The sequence below is a fragment of the Pseudorca crassidens genome, chromosome 11 (genome assembly GCF_039906515.1).
Source record: "Pseudorca crassidens isolate mPseCra1 chromosome 11, mPseCra1.hap1, whole genome shotgun sequence".
NCBI classification, from domain to species: Eukaryota; Metazoa; Chordata; class Mammalia; order Artiodactyla; family Delphinidae; genus Pseudorca; species Pseudorca crassidens.
Window position 1 is genome coordinate 56,190,297 of NC_090306.1, and position 13,391 is coordinate 56,203,687.

At 42.9% G+C, this 13,391-nt stretch overlaps 1 protein-coding gene across 2 annotated transcripts in view; it reads left to right on the forward strand.

Moving 5' to 3' along the window:
* Positions 1 to 13,391, forward strand: part of IRAK3 (interleukin 1 receptor associated kinase 3) — a 71,220-nt gene that overhangs the window by 50,150 nt on the left and 7,679 nt on the right. For both annotated transcript variants that reach the window (XM_067697243.1, XM_067697242.1), the window contains exons 9-11: positions 11,146 to 11,344; positions 11,679 to 11,741; positions 11,834 to 11,998. In XM_067697243.1, coding sequence (XP_067553344.1) covers positions 11,146 to 11,344; positions 11,679 to 11,741; positions 11,834 to 11,998 — 427 coding nt within the window. The remainder of the gene's footprint in view (positions 1 to 11,145; positions 11,345 to 11,678; positions 11,742 to 11,833; positions 11,999 to 13,391) is intronic.

A 13,391-nucleotide genomic window follows, 5' to 3' on the forward strand; every position in this document is an offset into this window, starting at 1 on the left:
CTCGTGATTGGCAAGTGTCTTCAGGCAAGTTCCCAGGAAGTAGGCTCAGAGGCAGAGATTTGCCTGCAGGGGAATTTTTTGAGAATGCTCTCGGGAATAACAAAAGTAAGGGAAGGAGGAGGAAGACAGAATTGGGCAGTTGGAGAAGCTGAGCTGGGATATGGAAGTAGAGGCCTCGGCAGATGCCACGGGGACTGCTGGAGTTGGGGTGGCCCTTAGAAACTATCCCCAGGTGAGGCAAGGTGCTTGGGTTTTGGCATCCCTGCATCCAGCCAGCCTTGAGTGGGGCTGTATTGGGGTGAGGCAGCTCCCTTCTCCCACTAGCAATTCCCAGGTTGGGGCTCAACTGGGAGCCCTCAGCAGCCACACCTGCCTGTTGGGGACCGAGTGCCTCCCTGGATCAGGAAGGAAGAATGGGGCCACACCACTGCAGCCGCCACAGTTAGGGAGGAAGTCGGCTGCATGGCGCGCTGCAAAATGTGACCAAGTGATTTTCTTTTTCTTGTACTTTCCTCCCCACCTTCTTGCCATCCTGTCCTCTTAGTTCAGTATCCACGATCGTTTAAATCAGAGAGCTCTGGTTTAAGAAGCTGGCTTTAAAATGCGATTCTGAGCCAACTGCTTGACTCCTCTACGCCTCAGGTTTTTTCCTCTGCGAAGTGCTAATAAGAGAATAATAGCTTCTACCCCTTAGGGTTAAATGGCAGAAAGTCTATCTGCTGCTTGGCAAAGAGGATGCACTCACTAAATGGTGGCTCCTGTTACAATGGTCCAGAAGTGGTAGGAGTAGCAGAGGCGGAGGCTAAGAGATATTCTGGCCCGTCAGCCTTTTTACTTATCACCCTTTTACTTATTGTCTTGGTCCGTTTGGGCTGCTCTAACAGAAATACTGTAAATTGAGTGGCTTATACACAGTACACGTTTATTTCTCATAGTTCTGGAGGCTGGGAAATCCAAGATCATGGCCCTGGCCGATTCTGTGTCCCGTGAGAGCTCACAGATGGCCGTCTTTTCTCTGGTGGAAGGTGTGAGGGGTCTCTCTGGGGTCTCTTTTATGAGGGCACTAATCCCATTCATGAGGGGAGCCGTTATGACCTAATCACCTCCCAAAGGCCCCACCTTCTAATACCGTCACATTGAGGGTTAGGATTTCAACATAGGAATTTAGGGGGGACACAAATATTCAGTCCATAGCCCTTACCTCTGTCATCAATTTATTGCGTTTGAAAAGTGGACCTACAAACTAAGTTCTCTTTTAATAAAAATCTTTTCTGTGTTAGCACATGTTTATTGAACATTTTGCAAATCACATTCATTTTAGTTCACAAATATTTATGGGACATCTGCTGTGTGCAGAGCATTGTCTTAGACCACAGTGGGGGGAAGACATTGACGATCATAGTCTTGACCTGGAAGCTTCAACCTGGTGATCAGATCGATAGTGAAAACACAGAAAATATATAGTGTGACACTATATATGCCTAATGTGTGGTTGGTCTGAGAAGGCTAATTCTAATTAGGTAGTTCCAAGCCAAATCTTTGAGGAGATGGTCATTGTCAGTGGATTGGTTGAAAGAAGAGAAGAGAATATTCCTGGTGGAGGCATAATTTATTCAAGGGAACAGAGTAAAGAAATGCTGGGTGTATAATGAAATCAAGACAAGTTAGTTGAGGGACTTCCCTGGTGGTCCAGTGGCCAAGACTCCGCACTTCCAATGCAGGGGACCTGGGTTTGATCCCTGGTCAGGGAACTAGATCCCACGTGCCACGACTAAAGATCCCGCATGCTGCAACTAAGACCCGGCACAGCCAAATAAATAAATAAATAAACACTTTAAAAAAAAAAAAGACAAGTTGGTTGATTGGAGAGGAATGGATGAGATTGGAGAATAATGAAAGATAAGACTGGAGAAAAATAAGGAAAACTGTGGGGAGAGGGTTGGATGGAGCTTTGAACACTTCCTAGGCTGAGGACCTGGGTTTGATAAGCTAGGCTCTTACAAGGGGCTCTGAGGCTTCTTCTCTCTGGGGTATAGGTGGGAACAGAAAGGTTCTGAAGTCTCTTAGGTGGTCTGACAATTTAAAAGGAGGCTATATCTTTCAGGCCAGTATCCCAGGTGTTTGTCTGGATGTGCTGAGCTATAAAATCACTTAAATAACACAGAGTGCTCAGCAGGTAATATTGATACGAGTAGCAAAAGAGATCTGATCAGAGAAAGGTAGAATTTCATGGAAGAGGCAGGATTGAGCTGGAAGTGAAGCTAGCAGTGTATTTTATTTTATTTTTTGTTGGTGAAGGGGCTGCTGCGGATTGTTGCCTTTCTGGGTTTTCCAGAGGGTTCAAGGGCTCAAACATAACCATCTATAGATTACACCCACCCAGTCATGTGTCAAGGTGTGGAATTCTGGGGCTCTGGGCATTGATTTGAGAATTGTGGTTTCACAAGGGTTCATCAGTGTGTCCCCGTCTGTTCCAGAGCAATTCAGCCCCCTCCACAGTCACTGCACTCTTGGCCTTTCTGCTGAGCCTGCCGGCAAAGGTGTTAATTAGTGCCAACTATAACAGTAGCCTTTCCCCCCTTCCTTTGGTGATGTGCACACCTGTTCTCTAGAAACTGGAATGAGAACAGCTCATTTCATTCAGGGCACTGAACATCTGTCAGATGGTAATGACATTCAGTCCCCTGCAGTCTTGACCAAACGTGAATTGGCTGACCTAGATCACCCTCCTGAATCTCTTTTATTTTTATATTTTTAACATCTTTATTGGGTTATAATTGCTTTACAACGGTGTGTTAGTTTCTGCTTTATAACAAAGTGAATCAGTTATACATATACATATGTTCCCATATCTCTTCCCTCTTGCTGAATCTCTTTTAAATGAATCCTTTACTCCATTCTAAACTTGGGCCTCCCCGATTCTTGGTCCCACTGTGTACAGCCTTGTGCTTTCAGGGACGTCTGAAATCCCTACTATTCGGCCTTTGTCATATTAATTTTCTAATTCTTTGCGAGGAAAGGCAGCTTCTTGAAGAGATGTCATTTTATGGCACAGCCCTGATAATTGGCTCAAAAAAGGGCATCTCAGTATGTGTTAAAACAGTGACCTTTTCTGTGAGTAAGTCAGGGCCCTGCTTTTGTTGAAGTGAGAAATGGAAAACCTTTCTTTCCTTTTCTGCACTTGGGCCTCAGACTGATGAATCACCGAAGAGTTATCATGCATCATTTGACATTATTAAATATTGTTTTTAATAGTATGAAATAACATACAGTGTACGTAAAGTGACAGTGCAAAAAGCCAAATTGAAATAGTAAGCAGTACACAATTATAACCTTGTAGAAGTACAACTTCAGGAATTTAAAAAAAAAGATTAAAAGTGGAGCATACCAAAATATCAATAAGGCTTTAATTAGATGGAGAGACTATGGCTTTTCATTTAATGGCTTATTTTTTACTTCTACTTGATATTAAATTCTTATTTAAGGATTATGTCTACTCTTATAATAAAAATAAAATTTATTAGAAAAATAATAACTCAGCATCAGACCTTTCTGTCTCAAACCAGGGAATCAGAAATTTCAAGAAGGAGTCTCTAGTTGCTGAATGATATCCCAAAGTTTCTTTTCATTCTCTGTAATTAATTCTGTCTGCAAAGAAGCTTGATAATCTCACACCTTCGTCGTTTTAAAAATAGTTTAAAAAATGAAGATTGTAAGGTCATCCTTCAGCAGCCTGGCGCCCAAAGTGTGAGCAGCACCTTCTGTCTGGGCAACACGAAATGCTGTCACGGGGGTGACGTGGAAAGAGCACAGGAAGTCTCGGTTCGAGTCCAGGCCCTGGCCCCCACTCTCAGGCCACAGTTTTCTCACTTGTACATCAGAGCCAAGTGGGATAATCTCGAGTTGGACCTCTTCTTGCTTTCAAATTCTGTGCCATTTCACCTGCTTGTTTTTGTACTGTGCTCTGTACTCACAAATCTAGGGGTTGTGGCTGGAGAATGACATGACATCACATTTTCTTAGATCTTGGCCAAGCTTTCCCCTGATCAGCTCCCGAGTGAGGATGAGCTCAGATATGTTTCAGGAGGCACCTCCAGACACCTGCTCACCCTAGAGCAGGTTAGGGAGAGTTCTGACTTGCCTGTTTTCAGAAACACCCCTCCCCAGTCTTTTCCCTGTCCTTCCCCCTTTCCAGCACCCACCCCAGTGATCTCATTGCTGCCCCTGTCTCTTGTCACTGCCTAAGGGTGTGGCCTTTGGGGTCTCCCAGGTCTCAGTACAAACGCCAGCTTTACTACTTTCCAGCAGTGTGATCGTGGGTAAATTACTCAATTCCTTGAGGCTCAGTCTCCTTATATGGAACTAGAAGCACTGTACTTCTTCCCAGGGTTGTGAGGATGAAATAAGATTATCTCTGTGGAGCACAGCCCAGGGTTTGGCAGTGAGTTTAGTTCCTCCCACCTAATGGAGACTCAGGTATCTCATCTGACCTGTCCTTGGACCCCTGCACAGCACATTGTTAGACCTCTATTTGGGCGCAGCTCTAATGATTGGAACTTCCTCTGCACTGCACCAAAATGTGACTCGCCCATTAGCCGTTATCTTGGCACCGGAATGATCTATATACAACTAAAGAGAAGAAGGGATAAAATTCATTTCCTTTCTGCCTTGTAATCAACAGTTTCTTGATCTTTTACGAATAGCTGAATCAAAAGATGTTTCTTTCAGTTAACTATAGTAAATCGAGAGAACACTGAACAGGGAAGTAGGAGGGCTAGGCTTTAGTGTAAGCTATTTTGCATAGAATGAGTCATTTCAACCAGCTGGGCCTCATTTACCTCATCTGAAAAAAAGTGGTTATACTTTTAGCAGCGATGACAAATCTGTTTCGTCTCACATTCCATCTTTGATTGGTTGGTAATGACTTCCCATGTGCCTTGTCGAAAGGGAATCTGGGGTGGGTGGCTCTGAACTCAGTTAGTGATGTCTGCCAAGAATGTGGGAGGATGTTTTGGCCACATTTGGGCCACATACCTGCCCTATGCCCAGTGGTCTAAGGCTGCTTACGGTTTCAAATTCTCTTAATTTACAAACTGATTATATGATCAGATGTTTACTTGGTATCTTCTATAGATTCAGCATTATGCTTCTGTAAACAGCAGAAGCTGGTCTCGGAGGGAGTGCCAAATCGAAGAGGGCAGGGTGTACAGTAGGAACTTGGAGAAAGGAGGGCCGCTGGAGTTCAGAGCAGTCGAGTGGAAACTCCATGGAGGAGGTGAATCAAGCCGCATAGTGGATTTGGATGACAATAAGTGGGAGGGAGTACTTTGCAGGTAAGGGGAGCAGCATAAAGAAGGCCCCCAGACAGCAGTAAGCCCAGTCTATCCTGACTGCGCTGCTAAGCGTCAGTACCTTCAGCGTGGCTGATAGGCTGCAGACGTATTAGGGAACTCAGTGAAAGCCAGGGGACTGAGTTTACGTATCATTTGGTCTTATCAAGTTCGTTGGTTTGACAGAGGAGAAAGCTGAGACTTCCAGAGGTTAGTAACCTGCCTCAGTCACATATCTGTAGATGGGTTGAGGAGGTGGGTTCCACGCTTGTGTGGGTCCAGCAGTCATGCTCTTATTAGGCAATTAAGCCTTTCTAGCCGGCACTCCTGGGAGCATGTCGGCTTCGTCAGCAGAGGCAGGGAAATGGGACAGGAGAGGAGAACATAATTAGTATGTGCAAATTTGGAAATGTTGACCTTGGACTCCTAGTGAAGACGGCAGCAGGCAGCCGACTTTGCGGGGGAGATTAGGCCTGGTGGTCTGCATTCAGAATCTTCGCCTTGTGCAAGCAGAGAGGGAGAGTAAATGGTCTTTGAAGGAAGACACTGTCAAGGACACAGCTGCAGAACACCAAGGATGAAGCCGAGACCACATTTCAAAGGTATTTTCAAGAAGTCTGCTGGTTTAGTTACCCCCAAAATGTCTTAGTAATTTGAACTCTGCAAAGAGAATGTTATAAAAACAAAATCCATTTCCAGATGGTGGAATTTGAGGAGGAAAAGTATTGAAAGAAAAGAATTCTAAAGAGTTGAAGTCTCTGTTCTTGGCGAAAGACCCTCACATTTTTATTGGGGAAAACGAAGAAGTTTTTGAATTACGGGATCACATAAAAGCATCTGAAGGCAGTAAACCTTCTTGTTATTTCCATCTTATTCCTTAGCGAGCTTAACTGTTTTCACATTTATGAATGATTTTAAATTGAAATGCATTTTACCCCTGGCATTTTTCATCCCAGACATTCATTCTTGTTAATGTTGCCAAAGTGAGGAGATAATCTTGGGGAACATTTCTGATGTTTCCTACAATATCATGTTCTCTTATGGTATGGCCGTGTGTCTCCTGCCAAGTGAAACAGTCTTTCATACAAGGGAGGTGGTCTAGGAAAGAAAGGAAGGAAGAAGCCATCTGCTTAAAAATGAATTTTTAAAAAATGGACATTGATCAAATATATATGGCCTAGTAAGTGCGTAGGGAATTTCCTTTGTGAGGGACTAGAAAGACTGAGTAGTTGGGAAGGAGGGTGGGCAGCCACACATGGGCTCCTTCATTGTGACTGTGTCACCCTTGCCCATGGGCCCAAGCTCCTCCTGCCTTTACCGCAAGACCTGATGTGAGTGGCTAGGCCACTGGGCTCCAGCTCAGCGTTCAGCAGGGACCGAAAATGCAGGGAATGCAAATGTTTGTTTGATTGATGGTTTAATTAACCAGTCTCCTCCCTGTCTGACGTCACCCCCATCCCCCGCCAAGAAAAACCTACTTTTGTTTTTCAGAGACATTTTAGCTATAGCAATTCTTTTTCTTCAGATTTTTCCTGTTTCCCCCCTGGTGCCTGCCTTCTTCTAAAATATCCAAATATGTTCATTTTTTCTAAGGAATGCCAAAACAAATATTACGTAAATTAAAATTTTCCCTATTAATTTTATTTACCACTATTGTCTCTAAACCCCAGTGTTCATTTATTTATATACAGGAATGCATACATGCTTGCGCACATACATACCAAACAATATGTATATTTTTCTCTCCATGGTCTTAAAATATCTGGGAATATTAGTTTAGTCAGGTTCTTCCAGAAGTTCTCTGGAACTATTTTGAAACACAGCTGATGCCTGGAAACTGATTAACCCAAGGGTGTTCAGATCTCCAGGGTTATCCTGCAACCCTCTGTACCTTTGTTACATCAAATTGGTGTCCTTGAACTTCTAGAGACACCTAACCAAGTTCTGTAGGATTTTAAGGTAAGGTGGTGGGTATAGGCTGGACAGTGGCCAGACTACATCCTTGAAAGCATGTTTCGAGGCTCTCCCTGTGCATCAGGCACTCTGCTTATGTTTTCTCATTTAGGCCTTGTAACAATCCTGTGAGGTAAGCATCATCAGATCTTTTTACCTACAAGGAAGTTGAGGCTTAGGGAAGTTGCGCTAGTTTGGTCAGAGACGAAATTTCACATTTAAAGGAGGAAGACCCCTTATCGTCTGGGCCTAGGACTCACAAGACACCAATAAAGCAAGAACAAGCCATAATACTGTCTCTGAGTGCTGCCTAGGTCAATGGGATAGAAAGGGAAAGCTGTATAATCCAAGAGGGGCATTAAGGGTTTCAGCTTCGCATCATTTGAGGCCAGATACACTGCATGCTGAAGTGGGAGAGGGTGTGTATGCCTTTTTCCAGTAATCTGCAGGTTGTCGGAGAAACTGGGTCTTCCCTCATCTGGTGAGGGGTGTCTTAGTGTTGCAACAGCAGTGACACAGACAGCAAGCTGTCCTGTTGCCTCAGGCTGTCATGGAGAGCCAGTTGGGTGCTCTTTATCTCTGGGGCCAATTAAGTGAAGTCTAGACTTTTCCTGAGAGTTGCCAGGTATTCAGGGACTGGGCTACTGAGCACGAACAACTCCCCCTAAAATCAAAATATAGATACAGATTTTTAAAAACCAGTCATGCGCTCACATGTCAAACATATTTGCACTTAAATTCAGATCCTGCGTTACAGTCTAGGTGTATCATCTTGCTTTATATTTAAGGCCCAAGGGCTTCAGCTTTAAATTAGGAGACAACGTGAGTCGAAGGTACCCAAAAAGAGTTGTCCTAGAGACCCCTAGCAATAGAGAGATGAAGTAACATCCCCAGAATCAGAATACAAATTCACCACTTTGTGTGGGTTTTTCCCCATCACCTTAATGTACCACTACTAGTCCTTCTTCTAGAAGAGTTATCTAGAGAGGTGGTGGTCTCTCTGCTACAGTAAGTAGCCTTGTGGGAGAGAAGAGAAGAAACAGGTGGTAGAAGCACTAAATTGAAGGCGTGGGCCATTGGATGTTTCTCATCTGTTTGTTGCATTCTGTTGTTACATGATTTTAGTTATTTTATGTTGTCTTTGTTTTGTTAGTCTGTTTTCACTCCTGTAGGGTGAACGCATTCAGTTGACCTGCAAGGTAGCTGAAGGCACCTTATGTTTGAACATTCTATTTGAGGTTGAAGGAGGGGAAAGAATTCAGCTACAGTTGATTGTTGAAGGGCCTTTTGCAGTTCCCACTTTCCTAAAAGAGAACATCCTTCTTCCTCAGCTACCATTAACCTTTATTTAGAACAGAGTAAATCACTGGACTCAAAATTTATGTTGTACACTAAAGTCTGCTGGTAAACAATTTGTCTTTACACTTTCATTATTCAAAGTGTAAATGCAGTGCCCTGGAACAATTTCACATTCTTATTGATGGCTTCTCACTGACCCAAAGTCCTCTGTGTAACCCAAAGTCCTTTATTGTGTAACGCTGTGTAACGCTGTGTAACGCTGTGGTTACTCAGCTCACCTCTGCCTCTTACAGAAGCATGAGTCACCAGTTGCTGAAAACTTCCCCAGTTTTTCTGAGGATCAAATAATGGATTAGATTTTGAGTGGTGGTGTTTCTTTTTTTTTCCTTTTGTAGTTAGAAAAGACGTATTCTTCAGGGATTCCGTTTCACCAGTTCAGCTTTTTGCATTCTCTTTTAAGTTATGGTTTTATACCATTCTTAAGGCTAGGGTGAAGGAAGAAGAGGATGAGATGTTTGACCTTGAAGATCTGGCATTCAGATCTTTGCTGTCCTCCTCTTATGCTGAAATAAAGCGGGGTGGGGGGCAGTGGTAGGGCAGGGGGGCAGAAGAGAGCCAGGCTCTCAGGGGGGCAGAAGCTTGGGTCCTGGTAATGAGAGTTAATGAAACTCTCTGCCCACCTCACCTCACTTGCCAGGCACACCTGGCAAACTCCTGCATTAAATACCCCGGGACTCTGAAATGATCAGGGCATCTCTGGAAGCCCCAGCCTTGATCTGAGCAAGTGAAGAGTACACCTATGGAAGAAGTCATTAAGAGCTAAATGTCTGTTCTTATCTAGAGCTGGGTTGAAGGTAGGATCTGGCTCTAATGTATTCCCCATATTCAGAGGTTCAGGATAGCTACCACTGTTCTCCAACTGAGAAAGTGGAAGACCAGGTAAGGAGTAACATAGATGGTGCTGTGTGAGACCCCATCTGGCCTCAGAAACTGCCAGGTTTGAAATATCTGGGGAGAAAAGACCAGGCAAGGAGAATAATGAGGACTGTGCTTACTGATACAAGTCTAGAGAGCCAGGCCTTCTCTGACTTTCTCCTTGTAGGTACAAGGATCATGCAACAGGTAAAGGCCCTCAGCTTATGGACAAGGTGGGCTCTTTGGACCTTGAAACTCTCCTGCCACCTTTAGAGGAGGGAGAGTGAAATAAAGTTTAGAGCACATCTTTCTCTATCCTTAAAGGGCCTTGGGGAGTCCCATCATTTTGTCTGTTGTCAACTCAGTCCTAGACAAAGTCTGGACTAGAATTCTCAAGACATTAGCATCAAGTCCTCTAAATAGAACTAGGACTCAATACTCTGAATCATAATAAGACCTGTAGTTTAGAACTAGGGTCTGCCTGTGGGCCTACTTGTATAGGGACAGCAAGAATTTCTTTCATAAGATCCAATATTTGTTCTAGACTAAGAATTTCTTCTTCTTATCCTATAGCTATTACCACTTTTACTACAAATATCCCATGTGGCATTTTGGATGGGCAGGCCTACTGTTGGAAGCTTTGGTTTCAGGGGACGAAAAGCAAGCTCTAGATAGCCCTAAGTAAAGTGGAAAAGTAGATGGCTTTCTCACGATCCACCCACTTCTTTTATCAATATCCATCTGCTGTCTTATGAGGGGTTGCTAATCTTCATCTCAGCTACCAGTATTGAGCATTACTGTATGCCAGTATTTATATGCCCCATATCAGTTCTGTGAGTTCTATTTTTTCCCTCATTTCACATGTGAGGAAAGATGACATTGAGGCTTACAGGGTGATGTAACCCACCGGCAGTCACAGAACCAGGAAGAGGCAGAGCTGGGACTTGCTCCCAGGTGTGTGCTTATCATTTCCCACCCCTGCTAAGACCACCCTTCAAAGATAAAAGAATCTGCTGCTTATTCTCAGCTAAGATGTTAAGTGACTATTGAGGTGTTTATGTGCCAAGCAGCTAAAACTGACTCTGAGCACTTTGCCTTTGCCTTTGCCTTTGCCTCTGCAGATATTTATATTTTAAAAGACTCAAAGACAAAAAATCCATAGAGGTGGAACAACGGAATAGCGTTATTAGGAAGGCAGGGGCTACCGAAGATTCCTCAAATCACTGCAGAGCAGCAGCTCTAAGCCGGGCATTCCACAACACAGCCCTGTGCACATCAGACACTTAACTATAATCTGATTAAAACTCAGTTAATGTTCTCATTACATGCATGTAAGAAGAACACAAGGAAAGCTGCTTTGGTTAACTTTAGTTTCTCCTGTTGACAAAGCATCAGCTTTAGCCACCAACTCCATATATGTGCCTGGAAATTTGAAATGCCTGCTGTTCCTAGGTCAGGATTTTGGTTTAGGTTTTATACAACACTTGTATTTATACTTTAAGAAAAATGAGAAAATGTCCTTTAAAAAGTTCATGGAAAATAACATATGGCTTTACTTGGAATTGATCAGATATAATGGTGAGCTTGTCCTGTTTTCGAAATACCTTTATGATGTTTTTGTCTTGTTTGCCCTTGATCACAATTTCAGTGCAAACATACTTCTGGATGATCAGTTTCAACCCAAACTAACTGATTTTGCCATGGCACACATCCGACCCCACCTAGAACCTCAGAGCTCTGTCCTAAGCATGACCAGCAGCAGCAGTAAGCATTTGTGGTACATGCCAGAAGAGTATATCAGACAGGGCAAACTTTCTGTTAAAACAGACGTCTACAGCTTTGGAATTGTAAGTACCAACTACCAGTTAACAAAGTAGAAGAGTTTGTTGCCAAGAATACACTAAATTCCAAGAATTATTTTAAAGGCTTTAGCTTTTAGACCTATTGATTTTCTGTTACTCATTGTCTTATACATTAATTTTGTATAATCAATCAAGTAGTGAAATGTAAAGTCATTAATTAGAATGAACTGTATTCAGCATTGAGGTTAATAGTCATGACTAATTATGTGTATATATTTAATATTTGTAATATTTTAATAATATTTATAATAATTTAGTAATTATTACTATGTGTATAATATTAATATTAGGTAGTTGACTTTCTATATGTTCCTTGTAGGTAATAATGGAAGTTCTGACAGGTTGTAAAGTGGTGTTAGATGAGCCAAAGCATATCCAGCTGGTAAGAATTGTCTTCATCTCTGCCTATTTCTTGGTCACTTTTTGGATAGATTCTGAGTTCTCAGTGATGAGTTTGTCTCCTTTTCTTCCTAGAGGGATCTCCTTATAGAATTGCTGGAGAAGAGAGGCCTCGATTCATGTATCTCATTTCTAGATAAGAAAGTACATCCCTGTCCTCGGAATTTTTCCGCCAAGCTGTTCTCTTTGGCAGGCCAGTGTGCTGCAACACGGGCAAAATTAAGACCCTCGATGGATGAAGTACGTATACCCATGGTTTTATTAAAAACTGAGTCCATGGAACCATGGAAAATCTAAATTGGATAAATTGTGTATCTGTGTGAATATCAATGAGACAAATGCAGCTCTCAACAGAGAATTCTCACCTAATAGATAGCTTTTCCAGATCAGAAAGTCACATCGTTTGGTACTCTGAAAGAGGGTATTACTGGGTGGGACCAGGGCAACCACAAAAAATTTAATGAAAAGACATGTGACTAATTTGGAGAGAATATTTTATTCAACGTTCGTGAAGAGATCCAGTCCATTAAGAATGAAGCATACGGGAATTCCCTGGTGGTCCAGTGGTTAGGACTCAGCGCTTTCACTGCCAGGGCCTGGGTTCAAACCCTGGTTGGGGAACTAAGATTCCACATGCTGTGTGGTGTGGCCAAATTTTTTAAAAAATGCATCGTGTATTTCCCTTATTGATTTTTTAATTTACTCATCTGTCCATCAATTTAATCATCTAGACATTTATTTGTTTACAATAAACAAATATTTAGTACCTGCTTTGCACGTACCAGACTTTGGACTAGGTGCTGGTGATACAACAGTGATCAAGATACTGAATTGCTGCCCTTCAGCTCACAGTTCAAAGGGAGAGTCAGATCTATAAACATGAAGTTTCGGTACCAGAAGATAAGCATGATGATAGATGGGAGCGTAGAGTCAGAATACGTCCCAGCCTATGAAGTCAAGGAAGCTTCTTGATGGAGGTGATAGCTGAGCTATGATCTGAAGAACAGGTTGGATTTAGGTATTAAAGATGGAAGCACATTCCAGGGAGAGAATCTACACCTGCAAAGGCTCAGAGGTGCAGTGGATTCCTTGGCACCAAGACTGCAGATTGTCTAGCACCATGGAAGTGGGATGGTGGAGAGCAAAAGCTGGACGTGTTTAAAATAATAGGAGGTTCCAGGTGATTGAGGGACGTGAATTCCATTCTAGGAATTTGGATTCCATCCTAAGTCTATTGTAGAGCCATGGAAGGGTTTTAAACAAGGAGTTGACATAATCAGAATATAAAGACCATTGGCCTGGGAGTCAGGAGAGCTGTGTTCTAGGCCTGACACCACAAGTAAGAGCTGTGTGGCCTGCGATCTTGGGCCCAGAAAGGAGCTTTGAGATATATAGTGGAGGGAACGTGAAATTGGGAGCCGGAAGACGTGGGGTCAGGCAACAGGTCTGCTCCTTACTGGCTAGCGATAGTGATTCCCTTTTCTGAGCCTCAGCCTTTTCATCTATAAAGTGAGGATATTAACGTTTGTGCAGGTTAAATGAGGTGATGTGTGTGAAAACACTTTGTAAATTATAAAGCTCTCTATACGTATTTTTTAAATTACGTGTGTGTGTAAATGTATGTTATTTTGTA